This window comes from Ziziphus jujuba, chromosome 6 (genome assembly GCF_031755915.1).
Source record: "Ziziphus jujuba cultivar Dongzao chromosome 6, ASM3175591v1".
In the NCBI taxonomy this organism is placed as follows: Eukaryota; Viridiplantae; Streptophyta; class Magnoliopsida; order Rosales; family Rhamnaceae; genus Ziziphus; species Ziziphus jujuba.
In genome coordinates this window covers 13,085,664-13,103,708 of record NC_083384.1, presented here as the reverse complement: position 1 = coordinate 13,103,708, position 18,045 = coordinate 13,085,664, and the positions used below count along the sequence as shown (strand labels likewise).

Below are 18,045 nucleotides of genomic sequence, written 5' to 3'. Positions count from 1 at the left end.
GAATCCAAATATAAAGAATCTATTAACTATAATGATTGGATCTTGTTTTAAGAAGTAAGATGCACCTTATTGGACCAACCAAATAGTTTTATCATTGAACACCATCTTTATCAGTCCTTAAAAAATACATTAAACTCCACATTACAAATAAATCTTTACCAAAAACCAAAAAAAAAAGGACTTCGTAATATATATTATATATAATCTTGATTATGTGATCAGGAAGTTGTGATTTTAATAAAATGCAGATATAAAAAAATTGAAAATTGTATCCATTCTTTCAGACAAATGATGAGATTACTACGTTCTCCAACAAAGCGTTGAAAATTACTACTTTTTTTTCTAATTACAAAATAGAGAGCCAAAAAAAAAAAAAAAAAAAAAGCTACGTCATTTTTTTTTTTTTTTGGGGGTTAAGGAGCTGGCAACATATTTGATTATGTTTTTTTTCCGATGAAAAACATATTTGATTATGTTATCTACCAGGAGAGGTTCCTCTCACATTCTCTCCGGTTGCACCCTTCAATTTTCGACCGTACAGTTCAATCAAAGCATGCCACGCTATACATAACATGTCCAATGTTTCACCAAATATTCAACGGGGGTGTCACGCTCTCAAAGCTAGTACAACCTCTAATTTGCAGCTGTATGACGCCGTCAACCACATCTGAACCGTTCATTACCTCACAGCATTGTCTACGTGGTGCCTGCTCAGATCATCCAAAAGAGCGTGTTAGGCACTAATCCACTTGACCGAGACAGCATTCAATGTTATTCAAGCAACCAAACAAAATAAATTCAAGCTCATCTTTTTCGCCAGTCTCGCACCCTGGCATAAATCGCGCATAAACTATAGCACTGAAAAATGTTCCACCAATTCAAATTTGCTTTCCGTTTTTTCAAATGCATTAAATCCATGTTAGTTTAACCATAAACCACCATATGTGGAAGTTTCAAAATTTTAAACTGAAAAGAAACCAACCACTTTTTGAAATTAGCAAAATCTTATTCAATTCAAAATGGCCCACCAGAATCCTTCCCACAAATTAAACTCATTTTAAATTTTAGATATTAATTAATTAGTTAATCAATTTAACCATATTATCTTTTGATTGCATTGGGTTTTACTAATCTATGCAATCCATGTAAAATTCAAATTTTTTAACAACTCAATCCTATCAAATCATTTGATATTCAAAATTGATTAATTTTAGTTTTTAATTTTTTTATATTGTAAATATAATTAATTACCTAAAAAAAAAATGCAACATTTCTAATTTAATTCCTCACCTTATTCCACAATTCACGGTCGTAATGGGTAGCTGAGACGTTGAAAGACCGAATGGCCAAAGCAGCAGCATAGTCAACCCGATCGCAATCCTTTATGGACTCATCCTTGTGCCTTTTATACGTAGTCAAAGTCCGACCCGTATCATCCTTCTCAACCCGATCCAAGAAATACATAATGGGTCTCTCACACGGGTTTGAACTCAAGGATCGGGTATTGAACGTGAACGGCTCCTTGCTCCAAGTTCTCCAAGACCGAAATGTCAGCAATGCCGTTTCGAGCTGCTTAGCAGTCATTAACGATGGATACAGCTGCACCGTGTAACCCCATGACACCGAGATGGACCAATTACGCAGTAAGTCGTAACAGAAACTATGCTGCAAGGCCCGACCCGTATCCGTTTCATAAGCACCATATAGTTTCCTGAGCGAGTCTTTCCGGGTCAGGTTCGGAAACAGAGGTTTGACGTAGTCTAGGTGGTGGAGCGACACCAAGGGAGCCAATGGGTGCGCTGCTAGTAAACCATATGGATCTCCACGAATATCCATCTGCATATTTTAATTAAAAGTTCATCAAAATTAATTTTTCTTTATGTTTGCTTAATTGGGTTGCTAAATTTTATTGGAACATAGGAAATTAATAATGTTCTTTCCCAATTGAATATAAATCATATTTTGGGATGAAAATAATGATGGTAAAAAATAATAATTTCATACCTGGTGGAAACCAAGCTCTTTGGAAATGGGTACGCCAATCTCACTCAAACAACCTTGAACCTTTTGATCAGAACCGTAGAAACTATGATATCTATTAATACAGCCATCCAAAACTCTAACAAGCTCAGCGGCTAAAGGGTAGCTAATGGCAAATCCACCGCCACCGTAGGCCATGGTGTAGGAGTGCCTCACATCTTGTTCCACACTCTCCGAATTCCCACCAATGTAGTACATCTGATTGTGATCGTACTTGGCTAACACCGTAACTAAGTTGTCAGTGAAAAACACCGTATCATCATCTCCCATCACGAACCACCTCACATTCTCTAATCCTAGCTCAAAACTCTCCTTCACAATCCTCGCTATTCTAATGGCCGACCGCGATCCGTACCAGCACGAGTACTTAAAACTTGAAGTTTCCTCGGAGGCTATGTACGGCGGCGATGTATCCGGCCATGTTTCGTTCTCCGGCGGCCTTTCGTCGAGCCAAACGAAGCCACGGTTTACGTCTGGTCTCCACCATAGCTCGCAGTAGTGCCGGCGTTGATTCCATGTCTTGGCCGAGCCACCGATGCCGAACAAAATATGGGATATGTTGGTCCTTTCTGAATTGAATTGGTTGGTGGTGGTTTGGAAGGTGGTGATGTTGGTGGTGGTGGTGGTGGTGGTGGTGGTGATTTTACGGTGATTGAAGTTTCTAAGAACGGTGTCGTATTGTGGGAAACATAGAGACTGGTTTGAGAAAGCGAAGAAGAAGATGAGAGATATTGAAGCCGCGGTGCAAATAGCAATGGTTGCTTTGATGAGAAGAGAGAGGATATCTGTAGCTTTAATGGTTGGAAGTACTAAATATTTCCAGAACTTGATTGGGTCGTGAATATTATTGGCTTCTCTTCCAGATGACATTTCTGTGTTTTTTTCTTCTTCTTCTTTTTTTTTTGTTTTTTTTTGTTGATCAGCTAGAAAATTCTATGCGTTTAGCGATTAATCGTTAAACTTTCTCGGAAATTTTTTTTTTTTTTTTTTTTGGGGGAAAGTGATCAGGAAATTGTAAGCTGAGAGAGAATACTGATAAGATATCTGGTGAATGAGAAATGGAGTTGGTATATGAAAGCAGATTAGATGAACCTACTAATTTGTTGCCTGAACGTTTCCTTTTAAAAATTGAACTTCTTTTTGAAGTTGTGATAATATGTTCTATGCACATCGCTCTTTCAATTTATACTTTCTTTTATATCATTAAAAAAAAAAAAAAAATCTCGCAGCCGATTTTTTATTTTTTATTTTTTAACGATTGGAGTAACCGTACAAATTTTTTCTTAGGGGTTTAACAGGTCAATTGATTTATTACAATTTTTGGCAAGGTCAAGTAACTAAGTCAAAAAATTAAAAAAAAATTACCTGAAACTAACCCAAAAAAAAAAAATTCTAAAATACTGACAAAGAAAATTGGACCAAGTTCCAAATTCTAAGTAGGCCTTAAAGTCCAATTCTGGCATGTAATTAAATTGCCTTCAATTTCCATGAAGGACTCCTATAAACTATTACCTGTAGGGTACGGTTAATTAATAAGTCTAACATATGAGACGTGGAAGAAAAAGACCGAAAATAATTTTTTTTAATATTATTATTTATCTCAACATTCTATCTTTCGATAGCTTGCTGTAATTTAAAAGTTTTTTTTTTTAATATGTAATTTAAAAGTTAATCTGGTATATATTTTTTAACTAATATATTTTTCTTTTATTTTTGATTGGTAGTTTAACTAATATTTGAATACATAAATAATTATGATATATGTATTTTTTAATAACATGCGGAGGGAGGATTTATTTGGTGTGGTGGGTAAGAATATATATTTCCCAACCACGTCGCACGCATATTGCCAAAAAAGTGAAAATAAACAAATAAAAAAAAAACACGTTGCACACATCCACATCAAACTAAAACCAGATACAAACAAATAAGTTACTGTTGTTTTAAAAAAAGTTGTGAGGATAAATTCGAATCTTGACCGAATACAGGATGCCACTCCAACATTGCATATATTTATTTATTTGTTAGTATATTTTTGATTTTTCTCAAAAAAAAAAAAAGGATTATAAAAAAAGAAAGACCAAAAAAAAAAAAAAAAAAAAACCTAATAAATGTTGATGGACAAATAGACTGATCATATTACCCCAAATTTTTTTCTTTTTAATTTACAATTTTTGTAATTACAATATATTTTAAATTAAGGGGATTATCGAAACCACACCTGAATATGTATTTTCAATTTGAATTTCAAATTATGTACTTACTTTTAGAATCTGTCCAAGAGGAAATGTATAGGACTTGTATAATATTTTCTAATTTGTGTGTGTGTGTGTGTCTCTCTCTCTCTCTTTCTCTCTTTCTCTTTAAAGTATTGTTCTCTTGATTTTTCTAAGCATATATATTGTAACATAATAATAATAATTTGTCTAATTAAATATGAAGTCATAAAAAGCTTGAAAAATTTTATTATAATTTCCTAAATGTAATATTCCTATATAACATCAATTCTTAGCTAGTTCACACTTGAATATTTACTAACTTAATTCACTTGTTTATATTAAAAAACTCAAAATATATGTATAAATGTTTTCAGAAATGACCGACTGGTAATTAATCTAAATAATATATGTTCAAACTCTAACTTGTTTGGACCAAAATAGATAAAAGTTGAAAGATCCATATCACAAATAAATAATTCTTTCTTTTTTCATTTCTATTATTATTATTTTTTTTTATCACTTTGGTTAGAGAAAGTTCTTATCTAAACATAGATATTTTATTTTTGTAAGTAATAAATTTGAATCCTAGTCCGTCAGTATCATGAAAATCTAACAATAACTTATTGATAGAAGGCAATTTCACATTATGTCATAGTGTAGGTAGTGGCCAATGCTCTTGCACCTTTCGCTTTAAGTCTTTCTATAATTCCTGTGCATGGCTTGAGGATGGGCCTCCGTGGCTTTGCTGACGCGTCATCTTTTATTACAAGTAATTGATATATATTCCCATACTGTATATATACATATAATATTCCTTTTTGTTCAAAAGAAAAAATTATAATAAGTTGAAATTTAGGTGAAAGGTCGGCTATATTGTAATTTTTCTTTTCTTTTTTAAAAAAAAAAGAAAAAAAGAATTCAATAATACTAATAAGTCTTTTCTCAAAATAATAATGACAATAAGAATAATAGTAATAAGAAGAAGAAGAAAAGAAGAAGTCTTGTATCACTGCTGAAATTAACAATGTCATTAGTTACTGTCCAAAGAAAAAATGACTATTATTAGTTACCTTAATTTTGGGAGAGGAATATGACCGGGGTACTCTCCGATGTGATGAAATTGTCAAAAAAAAGAAAAAAAAAAGAAAAAAATGCTTGGGCCGAATGTACTCGTATAATATTGGACCAATGACACCAACTGGATTTAGCCCAATGTTCACTCTTTTTAACTGGATTAGACCCAATCTTCAAACATAACGAGGAACAAATAACCCATATTATGGATAAAGATGATCTGCCTCCTTTGTGTTTAATCCTGTCGAGTAAAATTCCATTTCAAAAAGGAATTATTATTTTTTTAATTTGGTTTATTTTATTTTTTATTTAATGTTTTTAAATGATAAACCAAGTGTACGCATTCTTATACAATGTTTTTAAATGATAAATGATGAGGAGACAGGAAAAATAAGACATAAGATCCAAATTCATTATTATGGATATATCACCTTGTACTTAAAATAAATTTACCCCAAAAAAATAAAATAAAATAAATTTACCCCAAAAAAAAACACTTAAATTTAAAATAAGATAGTTTTAATCTCTTTAAAAAAAAAAAAAAAAAAGTTCATGCAGGGCCACTCATTCATAAAAGCCACTGTTTCCACAGGCAACAATACACTTTCAAATCCCCCACTCCCATTGTCAAGAAATAAAAAATAAAAAATAAAACCAATAACCTCTATTTGCCAAAAAAATAAAAATAAAATTTTCTGATACGATAGATGAACAGGGGAAGAGCATTCGATTCACTCCTCGTACATTTTGCAATCATTCGCAATAAACTGATTATGTTTCCTTGTTAAGCTGGTTAATGTCGACATGTGCTTTTAATTTTTCGACTAATGAAAATGGAATTTCTTACATTTTGAAGGATCTGATTATTTAATGTGACAAATGCTCTTTTCTTAATAATTCAATAACAAGGAACATTTCTGATGCATATATAATTCCCTGCCTTGGCATAAGCATCCTAAGGGGAAAAAGAACGCAAAAAAATAAATAAATAAAAATAAAAATAAAAATAAAAATAAAGAAGAAGAAGAAGAAAAAGCAAATATTAGATATCAATATTGCAGCTGTTTCAGTAGGACAAATTATACACTAAAGAGAGAGAGAGAGAGAGAGAGAGAGAGAGAGAGGAAAAAAAAAAAAAGGAAGAAAAATGGAGGAGAAGTGGGTGAGAAAAGGCAACCTCTCTTCAAGTATCCCAAAAAGCAATTCAGTATAATTACACAGCGAACTTCGAAAGGATTCTGTAGTACTCAACAATTTCGTCATCGATTTGTCATGATCAGGGTCCGGCGCCCCAAGCCAAAGCTCACATATCTAATTTCTCAGTCCTGATCTTCTTTTCACTTTGGCTTCCGGAACTCACCTTTATGTTGTCATTGGCCGAAGGTTCCTCAACAAACAGAGGAAGCTGTTGAATATTTTATTTCTTTTCACCTCCAACTTTGCCTCTATGAATTTGCTTGCACATCTTCTCTCTTATTAAGCGAAAACGGATTCTTATAAGACATACCACTTTGTTGTTCGCTCGAAAATTCTACTTGCAAAGAAGCTTTTTTATCATCTAAAGCAATAATGTTAGGTCATGATCAACCGGATTCGTTGTCTTAGTTGTCTCCGAAGGAAACCATCTTTCTTCGGAGAATTGTCTGATCCTACCTCTGTCTCTCCTATGGGTATTCATATGACCACTAAGTGCTTGAGCATTTCAAAACCCTCGCTTGCAAAATGTACCAAGTATAAGAGCTAGCTTGGCTGGAACCACTTTGGTCATCTGAGCCCCATTTAATTTGGTTGAACTTGTCCATGCTCCGATGATTCCTCTTCATGTTTTTTAAGTTAGAATGAGAGGAAAAGAGGGGGGGCGGGGGGGTGGAAAGAGAGAGAGAGTGAGATTCGTATAGTGTAACTTTTAGACTTTTCAAAAAGTTAGTTTCTTTTGCTTAGAGTGAAAATTTATCAAGTTTGTTATATAGTTAATATGATATCTTTTTATTATTATTATTTTGGATAAGAAGTTAATATGGTTTGCTCAGGGAAAAAAATTAATATAATATCTTAAACATGTATTTTGCACATTAAACTCTTTCATGCATTGATTATGATGATCTGCACAGCACACCTTACACTCTTTATTGGCTAGAAAAGGCTATGGGATTTATGTAGTCATTAGTGAATTTTTTATTTTTTTATTTCTTCGCATGTTATGGTGATCTGCACACCTTAAACTCTATATTGGCTAGAAGAGGCTATGGGATTTATATGTAGTCATTAGTTTTTCTTTTCTTTTTTATTTTTTTGGAATCATTTTTATTATTTATTTTTAGAGGCTTTTTACTCATTAACAAAAATAATAAGGACAACATATCGCAAAAAATGCGTAACCAATTGCAGAGTATTATAATAAATTATGTACCATATCTCTATTTCGAATTATTCTTTTAAGGTTTTTCATTTTTTCATACTATTTATTTTTTGGATATAATATTAAATTGGAGGATGAGAATTTTTTATACAGACCTAATGTAATTCAGAATTTGGAGTTGACACCGAAATTCATTACGTCAAGATTGTGATATAGATAACAATGATAGCTAGTAGACTATATACTTAGTTTCTCTCTCTCTCTCTCTCTCTCTCTCTCTCTCTCTCTCTCTCTCTCTCTCTCTCTCTATCTTTCTTTTGGAATAAGACTATAGAGGGTTAGTTATGGGCTCTGTAGTTGTTATTATTATTATTATTATTATTATTACTATGTTTGAAATAAGACTATATATGGCTATAGTTATGGGCTGACTAAGCAGTTGTATGGAATATGTCCTCCTTTGTTGGAGTTGTGTGAATAAAGTCACATCTTGGCTAAATTTAGGATCCTATGAAAGAAGTCTTTCTAATTGTATCAAACTTTTGGTAGTAGAAGCCAAAGCGCAAAATAAGTGGTGGTAATATGAAGTAACACATAATGGTTATCCTTCTATCTCATAGATAAAAGAAAAATAAAATAAACCAATAAAAAAATAGTTGAGTCTATTTTGGGGCTGCGTTGTGGTTCTTTAAAGAACTAAAAGAAAGAAGTTTTTAATCTAAAAAAAGAAGAAGCTAGTTTCTTTTTCCTTTTTTTTTTTTAAAGGAAATTCAGAAAAAAAATTGAAAAAATTCACCTGTACAATGACAAATATAGTGCATATATCGTGAACAATCTTTTTGTTGATGTTTCTTCACATATTGGATTTTTTATACAAAAATTTATATTTAATGAGTAATTTTGCAATTTAATTTTCTGAATATTGAATATTAGAAATTAAAATATTTAGTACAAGATTGCAAATTTGTGACCATATATATTTTTAAAAGAAATAAGAAAAAGGACAAGAAAAAATAAAAAAGAACTTGCGACGGCCACTCCGCTTGCATGAGATGCCCTGCACTAATCTAACTGTATGGCTAACCGGGCCTTGAAGGATAAACAAGATTTAATTTGTAAGCTCTATTTCAACTGGGCGCAGATTTTTTCAAAGAGCATGACAATCATATTCATGGTTGTAGGAAAAAAATATAATATACATATATAGAATAAAGTTATGGTACAAACGGTCTGTATGTAGACTATATAAAAATTAACGTTTTTTTATTACATATACACAATAAAGTCGTTTTTTTTTTTTTTTTAAATATCGATTTTGATGCTAATCCGTATACGAACCGTCCCTACCGTAGCCTCGTCTTACACATATATATATATATATATATATATATTATTTTAAAGGGTGTGTTAATTAAATTGAAATCTTTGATTCTATCAAATAAATAAATAGTCTTTAATAATCTTTCTTTAAATAGTCTTTAATAATCTTTCTTTGGAACCAAAAAAATAAACAAATAAATAAAAATTCCGTCCAAACAAAATAAGTAAATAAAAATTTAATTTAAAAAAGAATCTAATAAAAACAAAAAAAAAATATTAATATATTATATGATAGTTTATTTTGACCATATTTTGTTAATTTTTAACTCTCACATGTGAAATGATCTAGTTTTCTCTCGTGAGCACTGTGGAACTTCCTTCATTACAACTATACAATTTGTTTGTTGAAAAACAAAAACTATAAACAATTACTCCCGAATAACCAACCCCGATGACATCAAGAATTTATTTCTTCAAAATCGAAAACCCTCCTCACATTCTTTTAAACAAAGATTTGGAATTATGAAGATGCCAAAAATGGGAATAATAATTATCCCCATTCTCTCACTCAATTCAGTATTTGACTTAGCTCTCAAAAAAAAAAAAAAAAAAAAAACACATCTCTCTCTGATAACCCACCCATGTGCAAAACTGGTCACAGTTGTATGCCTCCAAAAAACTTCAGTGAGGCATATATTTTTTCTCTGCGTGTTTTCTGAGACACCTATCCTGCTCACACTCTCACTACTACTAGTACTGCTCCACAAACAAGACAAAACGCAACCAATCACCTTTAAAACGTCTTTCACAGATGTAGCACTTCGTAGAAGCCAAAGCAAACCAATCTCACTTTCCCTATATCAACACCATATGCTTTTATAGACCTCCCCCCATATCTGTTTTTCTTTCCCTTTCACATGCAAAAAAATATATATTGCATAGTTAAAAACGATGACCGACCCACATTTATTGTCACAAAACCCTCTAATCATTTTTGGATATCCAATCTTTTTATGGAATAAAATTTTGTTGGATACGACTTAAATTCCCTGTTGAATTAATATACTAGCCCCTTTTCTCAGCTACAAAACCCATTAAAGTCAAGAGAAAGATGTTCCAATCAAAATACATAAAAAAGGAAAAGAATAAAAAAAAAATTTAAAAAGAATAAAAACCCAGAATGATCGCAATAAATTTTTTTAAAAAAAGAATAAAAACCCAGAATGATCGCAATAAATTTTTTTTTAAAAAAAAGAATAAAAACCCAGAATGATCGCCTTGTATCCTGAACCTAGGGTTAGGGTTTTATATGATAGGGGAATATAACTAATTCTTGATATTTATTTTGTTCATAAGCACACCTAGGGTTTATCGCTTAAATATATATATATATATATAGAGTTCTCATGATGTAATAATATTCTCCTAGAGAATAAAAAATACAATGCTAAGACAAAAATCATGTAGGTAATTCTTAATTGGAATGATTCCCTGGAGTTGGTGGGAGTTTTGGAAGCATTAAGAAGAGAAAGAAAAAGAGATCAAAAAAGTGAGAGTTAACACAAGCAAATGGATTTATTTGAAGGAGCAAAATACTGAAACTGCAAATTAATTAAGCAGATCTGTTTGGTATTGGTGTGATGATAATAATACCAAGAGAAAAGGGAATCGATGTTGGGTTGTATCTGACTTTTTATGTCATTTTTTTGACAGAGAGTTTAATTTTCTATTTTTTTATGAGGGGTTTTAGTTTTAGTTTTAGTTTAGTTGTATATCTGACGGGAATGTCAGTGAGGTACTGAATGGGAAAAAGAGCTCTCTCATCACGATATTCCATGCACTTTTTATTTTTGGTCAGTTTCTTTCACCTTTTAAACCCCCCAACATTTATATCCTAATCTCTCTTTACCTATAAACTTCCAAAATCTTTTTTTCTCTCTTTCTCTGTCTTCCCCAAACACCAAGATATTCCCCCCAACTTAACCTAAATTCCATAACTGAGATGTTCAGAGTCCACCTCTTCCATATCATGAAGCTGCAGTTTCAAATTTGAAACAGTAGAAAATACTTGACCATATATATATATATATATATTTATATATATTTATATATATACTAGAGTGCAAGAAGACACTGTATTATTTTTGTAATTTGCATTGGGAAGCATGTAGACCTATACTATAATATGCAATCAATTAGAATTGACGATGAGATTCTTTTCGATGAATAAATTCATTGAGGAGTGAGGCTTAAAAATCAATATTAACATTTCATCAAATTTCCTGATTTTTTGAGAAAACCTCGATATAATGAAACCAACTCAACCGGTCAAGGATATATAACAAATGTAATTTTCCATACAGATTATAACTAAGAAATCAGTTTTAGATGTATAGTTGTGATTATATATGTTTCTATCTTCCAAAATCATCATGATCAAATTTTTATGTTTTTTAATACATATATGTGATACCCATATATAATTGGGTTATTGTTACACCCTGCAGCAGATTCAAACTCAAATTAAGCAAAGAGGTCTTGCCGCTTCAAGATCAAAATAAAAATTAAAAAAAAAAAGGAGAGAGAGAGAGAGAGAGGAAATCAAACAACAGAAACGAACAAAAAATACAAGTTATGATATCTGTCGATCATATTGGAAATTACTACGGAAAACCTATTTTACCTTAGGTCGGTCACCTAGCCGGAGCTCAAGATCTAAGTCTTCTCTTGACTGAGGGCTATGTTCATGAAGTAGTACCTCTGACTGGCAATTGAGTCTCTCAACCGATTTCGATTTCAGGAAGGACGATAGCGATGAAACAGTTTCTGTTCTTCTTCTCTTGAAACTAACAGCCTCCTCCTCCTCCTCCTTCTTACCCAGCTCTGAAGACATAGTTGGACAACCGTGACAAACCAATAAATTTAAACTCACAGACAAGTCAGTTTTCGCAAAATCACCTTTTGCCCTACATCCAGACTCCACAATTCTCGAAATCTTGTCACTATTTCTTTGATTAGTGTTATGGTACAATCTTTCGCTGCCGCCGGACAAGTTTGACCATGATTGAGGTGAAGAGATACCGGATCTCTTATGTCGCTTTTCGAGACTTGTAGAAGAAGAATAACAAGGGAACAAGGCTTGTTCTTGTTTACAGAGTAGTGGAACGGTACTAGGAGGTGAGGATGGTGATGAGATAGTTGTAAAACCACCAGCAGGATCAGAATTAGGGTTAGGGTTATAAACCAAGGCACAAACTTGTGAAGGGTATTGCAAAGCCAAAGATGTGAATAATGGATTTTGGACAGAATTTTGATGATTCTGATGATGATCATGATCATGATGTGGATTAATGATTTCACTGTGAAGGTTTGGAGACTGTTTTAGCCTAGCCCTATCCCTTCTATGGACATTCATATGACCTCCTAGAGCTTGAGCCGAACGGAATTCTCTTCTACAGAAGCTACAAGAATAAGATCTTGGAGGCCATATGCAACCTCCAAGAGTACCAGCTGCATCTTCCGCAAAAGCTTGTTCTTCCCATGATGAATCATCATATGAAGAAGGGTTGGTTGAAACTTGATGATGAAGTTGAGAACTCATCAAGTTACCGGCCTGCTTTCGCTTCGGCCACATCCAGTATCTTGCTTGTTCCATTTTGAAGCTATATATAGCACTGGTGGGATACTCTAATATTAATCTTTTTCTTCAAGGCTCTGGAGAGATATACAAGTATCCCAAAACAAGGGTCTTGGAGAGACAATAGGAAAATTGGAAATAGAGGAAATTAAATAACAAGTGATGGGTCTATATTTAAGTAGTCATGGAGACTGATAGTTAACATGGATTGAGGCAAAGAATGCTCCTGTCCTCAGAGAGAGAGAGAGAGAGAGAGAGAGAGAGAGAGAGAGAGAGGTAGCTTGAAGAAGTTGTTTGGAAGGTTAAGTGGTGGGTACTCTACCTTGGCTGTCTTGGATTATCTACTTTTTTTGCCATTTTCTGGTTGGCTTCCAACACATTCAGTCAGTACTGAAATGGGGTACTCTTTAAATTTATTTTTTTTTAATTTTTTTTTCTATTTTCTTAATTTGTATCTATCTTTTTTCTTGAGAGGGGGAAGCAAATATTTGGTATCCCTGATGTGGGGTCCTTCTATTAGTGTAGAGTTGCTTAGAGACAAATTGGAGCGATCTGACTGAAATCTCCCTTGGAGAGCTCCAGCAAGAAATGGCAATTATATTTTCAATTATGCATCATTTTGTGCTTATTAGATGTAAACCTCATGTCCACATGATCGTTATGCTACCATTATTGCTATTTTTAATTACATTTATTGTTACCCTTTTGTTTTTTTCGCTGTTATTATCCGCTCTGATCTTATATATTAATATATATATATATATATATATATATATATAATATGCACATACAGACTTCTATTTTGTACTTAAAATAAGTTCAATAAACTTAATAAATATACATTTCTTCAAATGGATATATCGTAGCCATATATTTATATAGTGGTCTCTTTTATATTTGTCTATAGAAATATCATGGAGAAGATTTAAGTGTGTGTTCTCACTGAATATTACATGTATATGGATGCACGTGATGATATTGCTAGGAAATTTATGCTTCTGGACGACCGTTATTGGACCAACAGCCAGCTAGCTAAACTACAGAAAAAAAAAAAAAAAAAAAAAAAAAAACTTACCATATAGTACATATATATTTATAGGCAATAGTTATAAAGATACTAATCAAGTCAATTTTCTTTTTATTTTTTTCCTCCTTTTTGGCACAAATTTCTGACTTTGATTTTTCTTCATTACATCTAGCTAGCTTTGTCCCTTTGGGACAATCCATATGGCAATAATGTAATCCTAAAATTTTTGGTTTAATTAGGTTTGGCGCTAAAATATCTTTCCCCAATTTATTAAAAATATATATATATATATATATATAGCTATATTTTTGGGCCTTATGGTCCAAATAATTTGATAAGTAATTTGATGCAGGAACTTGCGATTTTCTTTTCTACATTCTTTGCTCTATAACTCCAACCCATTTTATGCAAATTTTAGGACAAGTACTTTAAGCTTCAACTTGAAACCCAAAAATAAATCAAATAAAAATGATCATCGGTGTTAATGCCCAAATCTTGGATCTGGAGGACTGGACCCAAAAACTTCTCCTCCTCCAATTTATCATATTTCCAACCCAAAAAAAAAAAGAAAAACAAGAGTTAATTAATTAAAATTTTCAAAAAAGAAAATTATTTTTTAATATTACAAATTTTTAAGAAGCTGAATTTAAACAAATCTAATCACTTAAATAAGCCAGATTTAATATATATCAAAGCGGAACTCGAGTTGTATCTTTGATTAAATTCAAAACACGCATATCTTTCTGTTATAGTTTTGTGAAGGAAATGCTGACAGAAACACGCAAAATACATAGACTTAATTAATGGCGTGAACTTGGGCAGACTTAATTTCACGACGCTGGTTTGATGTTGTTTTAAATTAATCAATTTAAACAAATGCTACGTTGTAATACACGGTATTATGTAGAACGCACTTTGTAGTAGAAAATGATGCAATAAAAGTCTATGGGAAAGTCCACGGAAAGATTCTAATTGGACTGTACCTTTTGTATCCTTTATACCCAGCAACGTAATTATTTATAAAAGTTAGAATAAGAACTTGCTTGCTGCTAGTTAGCTACCTGAGAAAACCCCAAACCAATCTTTTTCAATTCTATATTATTTCCTCCCCCCACCCCCAACCCACAGCACACACACCCCACCCACCCCCGCGCCCCCCTCCCTTTCTTTTTCTTTCTCATCTCACTATTATTAATTTTGGTGGTTTTCATCACCTTTACTTGGTATTTCGTTGTTCTTTTTCATTTTAGTTTCGAGGATGATTTAGACTACTAGAATAAAAGTTTACTTTATAGTGTTTTAAAAATCCAAAACTAAAAGGCGCTTTTTATTGATATTGTTTTTATTATATTATATTATTATTCATTTCTAAAATGAAATAATAATAAAATAATATTTTATTATTAATAATGTTAGAATTATTAAAATATTTATCAAATTATACGGTAAATGATATAATAATATTTAATAATTAATTTATTTGTATTTAAGTTATATAAATATACTAACTAATAATATAATAGTATATGACATTTGATAAGTGCTTTTAAATTCGGAAAGTATCAAAGTTCAAAGAAAAAATAATTATCAAAATTTAGTTTTCTAAAAAATAATTTTTTTTATTATATTTGATAAGCAAAAGGAAAGTTAAAATTTTTAAATAATTAAATTTAATTTTGTGTAATAAGCTAAGGGTAACTCTGTATTTTAAAACTAGTTTTTCAATAGTTTTTAAAATGATACTTTCATATATAAGAACAATTTTTTTGTAAAAATCTAATTTGTTATGCCAGTACTTTGTATTTCAAAATAAATATTCAAACAAAAAAAAATTATTTTTTTTCAAAAAATTAAATTTCCATTAGTTTTTTACATTTATCAAATAAGACCTTAATGAATATTTTGATGCTTATAACAATACTGTGTACTATCACATATATCAGGTAAACATAAATCAAATATATAGCTATTTAACATCGAATTTTAATCTACTATTCAAAAATCTAGTTATCATATTATGTTGGAAAATTTTTATTGTTTGTTATTATTGGTGACGATTACCAACTTATGTGGTAAATTTTAATTTAAACATTTAATTTTATTATTTTTTATATTAAAATTTTAAAATTGAATATTTTATTGATAATTATTTAAATTACTATTTAATATGTAAATTTCACTAATGATCATTTATCAATAATAATAAAAATCATTTTTCATATTGGAATCCATATATATTGCCATTTGCCCAATTTAACTACATAAACACGTTGCTACTTTTGGAAACTTTACAACATATATAAAATAACTCATTCAACATCTATCGCGTATAACCATTTACTTTATACATAACAAAGGGAAAGTGTGATGGTAGATAATTAATTAATGATCTTTCCATGAATTATTATTATTATTATTAATTGAAGACGGCTGATCGATTTGACAATTGTCATCTATGTATGAGGTTTTGGGTATTTTTGTTTGACACATGGAATCTATCAAATCACCCGCTCCATTAATAGCCAAATATAACATATACAACATTTATAGAGTTAATTAAAAAGGGTTTGCTTATTTAGTCGCATGGCTTAAATTATTGAAACTATTTTATCAGGGAAAAAAATAAAAATAAAATTAAAAAGAGGTCCAACCACGGACTAACATTTGACAAGCAGCCGAAATCTTATCTCCCTTAATGAGGCGGGTTTGAAGGACAAACAAAGGTCGGAATTAAGATGGGCCAGGACCAAGAAGAAAATATTCTTCACAAAGATTTGGGCCCACTATAAAATGCTTACTTCTTGCCCCACACACTATCCCCCTCATTATTATTATTATTTTTATTGTTTTCTACCATTTAATTTAAATAATAGAATTCTATATATAAATTTTTTGATTACATGGAATTCTATATAAATTCAACTAATAAAACACAAAATGACCAGCTTGTTTGTCGTTTTAATTAACTTTTCAACTTTATACTACAATTTATTGTTGTTGTTATTATTATTATTATAGAACTTGTAGTCCATCATATTTAATTGATAGTTTATTAATGTATAAATATTTTTTTTTCAAATTTAATAGCTATATTTTGTTCCCACTCAGCATTTAGCAGACAAAACTCTAATGTTCTAGAATAGTAAATGGGAACAATTAATCTAGGCGGTATCAACTAGAAACACGATGATAAATTTAAGAAGTCTTTAACAATTTTTGAATGCATTATAACTTTTTGTTTTGTCTTGCTATTTGTTATGTTATTCTTAATTTATTTATTTTTTTCAGAAATTTTGCTCATAAGTTCCATAGCTGTTTTTTTTTTTTTCCTAAATAAATATTTTCCATGGTTAAGTCATTTTTAATATATATATATATATATATATTTGGTTAATTTGTAAGTATTCTATAGCACAGATATCATGCGAATATAAAAGATTGTATATTATCATATAATGATTTTTATCTTCAATTGTATTTATAAATTTTATAATATAAATATTTTCCATCATAAAATTTAAAAATATTGACACAAATGCATTTCTATCTATATGGAACTTTGCATGTTGCATCTTAAATATTTATTTTGACATTTTACATCCAAATTAAATTGATTGTTGTACCGTTGGTCCTTTATTAAGTCAAAACTTAACAGAATACTCATGTGCACCACACATGACTTTGTACAGGGGCCAATTTCGTCTTTTGCACCCTTCATCCTTTGGATACACTAACGATTTTTCTTTTTCTAAACCAAATTTTGCTTTGGGCATGGCTTCCAGCAATGAAAAGTTTGCAAAGAAGGAAGCCAAGACATGATAAAAATTTGCTTTGGGCATGCTTCTTTCTTTCAATATATATATATATATATATATGTATGTATTAAATTTGCTAGAGTATGACGTCAAGGCCCCAAAGAAACGCATCAAGTCTTAGGTCCAGACTAGTTTGATCGTTATTCTCGTGACATGGATGGGTTATTTAACAATTCCAAGTCTAATAAGCATTTATGGTAGTAAATTTCAGCTAAGATGAGGGAAAAGGGGTTCGATTATTCTTCGACTATGTGCACTACAGCACCAACAAGTGAATGAACTGAGATAGAGGAAGTGGTTCAGATACGATGTCTCATTACAAAGAGATTGAAGAAATTTTGAGAGAAAGATCAACTGCCCAGTATAAGAGCCCCACACCACCAAAGGTTGAGTCTTATATTTAAGGGTATCAATTTTCTTCTACTTTCTTGGTTATGGACTAGATTTTTTTTTTTTTTTTTGGGTCAGATTGCTTATGGATTGGTTGTTCTTGTAAAATATTCAATATTATGGATCAGATCTTTTTAGTAACTTTTTTGTGGAAATGGGTTTGC

At 31.1% G+C, this 18,045-nt stretch overlaps 2 protein-coding genes across 2 annotated transcripts; both read right to left on the bottom strand.

Moving 5' to 3' along the window:
- Positions 1-257: 257 nt before the first annotated feature.
- LOC107410188 (uncharacterized) lies at positions 258-3,206 on the bottom strand. The gene is made up of 3 exons (XM_048463475.2): positions 2,005-3,206; positions 1,291-1,836; positions 258-707 (listed from the first exon to the last, which is right to left on the bottom strand). Exons 1-3 carry the CDS (start codon positions 2,908-2,910, stop codon positions 585-587), a joined length of 1,575 nt encoding a protein of 524 aa, XP_048319432.2. The 5' UTR covers positions 2,911-3,206; the 3' UTR covers positions 258-584.
- An 8,232-nt stretch (positions 3,207-11,438) lies between these two features.
- Positions 11,439-13,039, bottom strand: LOC125419152 (zinc finger protein 10). The gene has a single exon (XM_048464518.2). It carries the CDS (start codon positions 12,665-12,667, stop codon positions 11,687-11,689), a length of 981 nt encoding a protein of 326 aa, XP_048320475.1. The 5' UTR covers positions 12,668-13,039; the 3' UTR covers positions 11,439-11,686.
- Positions 13,040-18,045: the final 5,006 nt, after the last annotated feature.

Coding starts and splice junctions, on each gene's coding strand:
- LOC107410188 (XM_048463475.2), bottom strand. CDS start 2,910: ATGTCATCTGGAAGAGAAGCCAATAATATTCACGACCCAATCAAGTTC. Junction 1,837..2,004: donor AAGAGCTTGGTTTCCACCAG/GTATGAAATTAT, acceptor TAAAATATGCAG/ATGGATATTCGTGGAGATCC. Junction 708..1,290: donor ACCGTGAATTGTGGAATAAG/GTGAGGAATTAA, acceptor TGATCTGAGCAG/GCACCACGTAGACAATGCTG.
- LOC125419152 (XM_048464518.2), bottom strand. CDS start 12,667: ATGGAACAAGCAAGATACTGGATGTGGCCGAAGCGAAAGCAGGCCGGT.